The following is a 4,249-nucleotide window of genomic DNA, read 5'->3' on the forward strand; positions in this document are numbered from 1 at the left end:
GGTGGTGGTGGTGGTGTCAGGTACGTCCTGAATTTACTGACGGTTTCTAAACAAAGATCTACGACTGTGGCTCAGGAGGTCGTTCATTAATCGGAAGGTCGTGGTTTGATATCCTGCTCCTTCAGTCTGCATTTCGGAGTGTCCTTGTGCAAGATACTGGATCCCAAATTGCCCCTGGTGTATCATCGGTATGTGAATGTGCGTACGTGGTAGAGAAAGAGCTGTATGTGTAGAAAAAAGCGCTGTATGAACGTGTGTGTGAATGGATGAAAGCGCTTTGACTGGTCGATAAGACTAGAAGAGCCTTGAATAGGTGCTTTCCATTTACCATTTAAAATGACTCATTACTTTCATATTGTTTTATAATGAGTGTGTCTCACAGACTGGCTCGATTATTTAGTTATTTATAGGTATATTTATTTTTATTTTTATTTTACAATTTTTAAGTTTTTAATTTGTATATCATTTTAATTTTCACTGTTGTTTTAACTGTCAACTTGGTATTTTTATAGAATAAATGCTATTTACAGAGAGTGATGCAGGAATTACACCCTCCATGCTAAAATCCTAAATGCTAAAATGTGTTGAGGTGACTTCCATAGAAACAGACTAGATTTGAAAATGCATTAAAATGATCTGTAACCTGCCGTACAGTAGCATACAGTATAATTGATAGGTAATATGTGCTACTGTATGCATCCAGACTGGTGCTCTGTCCTTCTGTGTGTGTGTGTGTGTGTGTGTGTGTCTGGCAGTCAGTTCCCAGGCAGCAATATCTGTGTTTGTTCAGATTACCTTACCGTGACCTTTGCTGTTGAAGCTGGATGTTTGCATAGCCCAGCCCGGTTGTTTTGACTAGCACAGTGTAAGCAACAGCTTTCTCAGCTTGTTTATCTCGTGAAAGTATCTGAAGACTTTTGTTTTTTAAATTAATTCCATGACATTTAAAAAAAATTGTTGCTATTCAGCTATTTCAACTCATGGCTGCCTGCTACAGAGCACAAGGACATTTTTAACATGTCTTTTCTTGGTTTAGTGGAAGTAAACCATTTGACAAGTGCATATTGGCAGTATGAAAACAAGAAAAATATTATATAAAAAGAAAAGGAAAAAAAAATATTTTCCCATGGTTTTGAAGGCTCTTCAGCAATATTATAAATCTGCTTTAATGCTGTAAATCCTTCTCCTTGTGTTTGCTGAATTTCTCATCGATCTTTCTTGGCATGTATAGGAAATCAAAGTCACCTAGAAGTGGGAACTCATCTGATTTCCTGCGATAAATTTGTCTTTGTACGCCTCCAAATGCCTTCATTTCGTTGCTTGCGGGTGCATGTTAAGTGTATTGACTCATGGTTTGGGCTTTGACCTGGTGAAGGAAGACAAAGCACCCTGGCCTCATCTTCTGGCCTCGTCTCCTGGCCTTCAGGCACACTTGCATATCTCAGACACATTTTCTAACGATCTGTCGGGCTAAATGTCTTTCAGCTGGAGAAAATACAGTATCAATTGGATGTGACTCTATAGAGTGAGAGGAGAAAGCAGATGGGAAGAGGGAAGATGAAAAGAGACTCAAAGAAAGATGAACTGAGATAATCCTTTTGAGATGATACAGTTAGAACAGACCTGGTTTGTATTTGTGGCTGGATTGCTTTTTCATGGGAATGAGGAAAGTGTCATTTCAGTACAATACATTCATTCTGCTTTATATACCTGAAATCTGAAATCTTTTCTTTGTCTTTGTTCTCCCCTGCAGATGTGCTGTGGACTGCCGATGATTCCTCCACCTCCTCCAGTTCAAATTCAATGGCAGACAAAGACTGCACTTCCCACTGCTCTTGTTACCCCTGAGCTCACTGAGACAGATCTGGTCCACACCTAAACAACTGTCTGCTATATTCGCTTCCGTCTCTGCTCATTTCCGATTCTTCAGTCCATCACCATGGCTTGTTTTCTGGCATCAGCCTTTCTTCTGGTTCTCCAGACATATGCTGCCCCACCTGAGTTTGTCCAACCAGGATTTGACATCACACTGGACCCCATGGATCTTGATTCTGGACTACCATCTAATGTCTCTGGAGACGTGCCCTCATCTCCTCCCCCAGGAACTAGTAAAAGAGCTCCACATAGTATCATTATTGGGGTACGCAAAGGGGGCACAAGAGCACTGTTGGAGATGCTAGACATACATCCTGAGGTTGCTGCTGCTGCCACCGAGGTGCACTTCTTTGACTGGGACGAGAACTATGCCAAGGGCTTTGAGTGGTACCGTGAGTTGATGCCCTACTCTTATCCACACCAGATCACAGTGGAGAAAACTCCTGGCTACTTCACGTCAGCCCTCGCACCAGAACGCATCTGTGCCATGAACTCTTCCATAAAGCTGCTATTGATCCTGCGAGACCCGGCAGAGCGGGTCATCTCTGACTACACCCAGGTGTACTTCAACCGGCTGGAGAACCACAAGCCGGTGCAAGCCATTGAGAACCTGCTAGTGCGCAACGGAGCCCTAAATATCCGGTACAAGGCCATTCAGAGGAGCCTCTATGACATCCACATGCGCAACTGGCTGCGTCACTTCCCCCTGGAACAAATACACATCGTAGATGGGGACGCTCTGATCCACGACCCCCTGCCAGAGCTTCAGAAGGTGGAGCGCTTCCTTAACTTGCCCCCCAGGATAGTGTCCTCCAACTTCTACTTCAACCAGACCAAGGGCTTTTACTGCATCCGAAGTGACGGTCGAGAGCGATGTCTGCATGAGTCTAAGGGACGTCCTCACCCAGCCGTCAACAGCACCGTCCTCCAACAGCTCCGCTCCTACCTACAGGAACACAACCGAACCTTCTTCAGGCTGGTGAAGCGCACCTTCGACTGGCAATAAGAAACCCTGATTACAAATCGGACTCAAAGGAGCCGCCACCTTGTCTGTGATGAGGACAAAAGGGGAGCATAAAGCACTTTACAGAACTGACACTCAGCGCCCCTTTGAATAGCCTCTTTATAACTACTGTTGTGATCTCTGGTGTCAACAGGGCAGTTATATTTACACGATAAGGCAAAAAAAATATGAGAAACTGTAATTAGAGGTGTAAAATTAAATGGAAGAATCTCCAAGCTTAATAAATCATTTTCTCTGTGCTGGAAGCGTTTAAGTGATCAAATTGCAGCGAAAACAAGTTTATGAAACCGATGAACTTTTTTTCCTCTCTCTTGTTTGATATTCTTGGTCTTGATAATAAATTGTTCTGCTTTCAAATGTAACACAAAAACTGGCATGTTTCTGTCTCTTTCCATTTTGTTTTGGCCATCAAAAACCCCCGAGTCCTCTAACCTGTATTATTTAGGGAGCATACTAAGGTAGGCAGAGGCATTAGAATAAGCCTTTGATTTGCTGTGGTGGAAGTTAGACATTAATGCAAGGAAATGGGTACCCTGGAGCAGCGCTTTAATAGTACAGGAATCACTAATGGCTTTGGACATCGAAGGTAGCCTGCGCCTGAAGCTAAATCAGTCAAAGCTCCGTAGTCAGCAAGCTCAAATCCACAGAGCTTCTGCTGCATTTTGCCAACAATTTGCTCAGGTGTTAAATGTAGTCATTAAAGTATATGCCTAACAGTGCTGTAAATCATTCACAAATGAAACTGTATCTTTGTAGATGTTTTTTTTTTTTCTTCTACACATTATCGCTTTTCTGAATCATACTGAGCACTCAGTTTTCCCAGAAACATCTTGTCGTCCTGTACACAACAGATAGTCATGGGTCATGTTTCTTTCATTGATTAGGCTTTAAACAGCAGCCAAAGCTACAGCTCCGCTGGGAACCGATATTCATGTGATCTCCCGTCTCTGTCTGCTGGAATAAGCACTATAACTCTCCTGAGGCAAGTAGTCATTGATGCTACATTGGATCCATATCCAGAACAGAACATGGGGTGGGGTGTGTGTGTGTGCTGTCTCTTATACACATCTCAGTTCACGGGGGATCTGGAGTTTTAAATCATGATTAGTCTGGAAATTTATGTGATTTTCATGTGTGTACACAAGCTCTGTTTGATGACTGAATGAAATCACCCATAGCTCATCTTGCTCGGGGACTGTTCTCCCGTCCGTTCACCAGGGGGCACTTGGAACCCAGAGTAGCTCATGGGGGAACGGTGTGAGTAAATGTGTCTAGACGTGCTCTTTCTAGGATCCCCCCTCTGTCGGTGCACACACAGGTGAAGGGCCCATGACAGTTACCTCGTGACCC

The 4,249-nt window shown here is 43.5% G+C and overlaps 1 protein-coding gene across 2 annotated transcripts in view; it reads left to right on the forward strand.

Annotated features, from left to right (window-relative positions):
- The window catches only part of hs3st1l1 (heparan sulfate (glucosamine) 3-O-sulfotransferase 1-like1), a 29,089-nt gene extending 25,589 nt beyond the window's left edge, over positions 1-3,500 (forward strand). For both annotated transcript variants that reach the window (XM_023425759.2, XM_023425758.2), the window contains exon 2: positions 1,754-3,500. In XM_023425759.2, the coding sequence (XP_023281527.1) occupies positions 1,940-2,881 (942 nt within the window). In that variant the 5' untranslated portion in view covers positions 1,754-1,939 and the 3' untranslated portion in view covers positions 2,882-3,500. The remainder of the gene's footprint in view (positions 1-1,753) is intronic.
- Positions 3,501-4,249: the final 749 nt, after the last annotated feature.

This window comes from Seriola lalandi, unplaced genomic scaffold, assembly GCF_002814215.2.
Source record: "Seriola lalandi dorsalis isolate HSWRI2012SDOR001 ecotype SW California unplaced genomic scaffold, Sedor1 jcf7180002054795, whole genome shotgun sequence".
NCBI classification, from domain to species: Eukaryota; Metazoa; Chordata; class Actinopteri; order Carangiformes; family Carangidae; genus Seriola; species Seriola lalandi.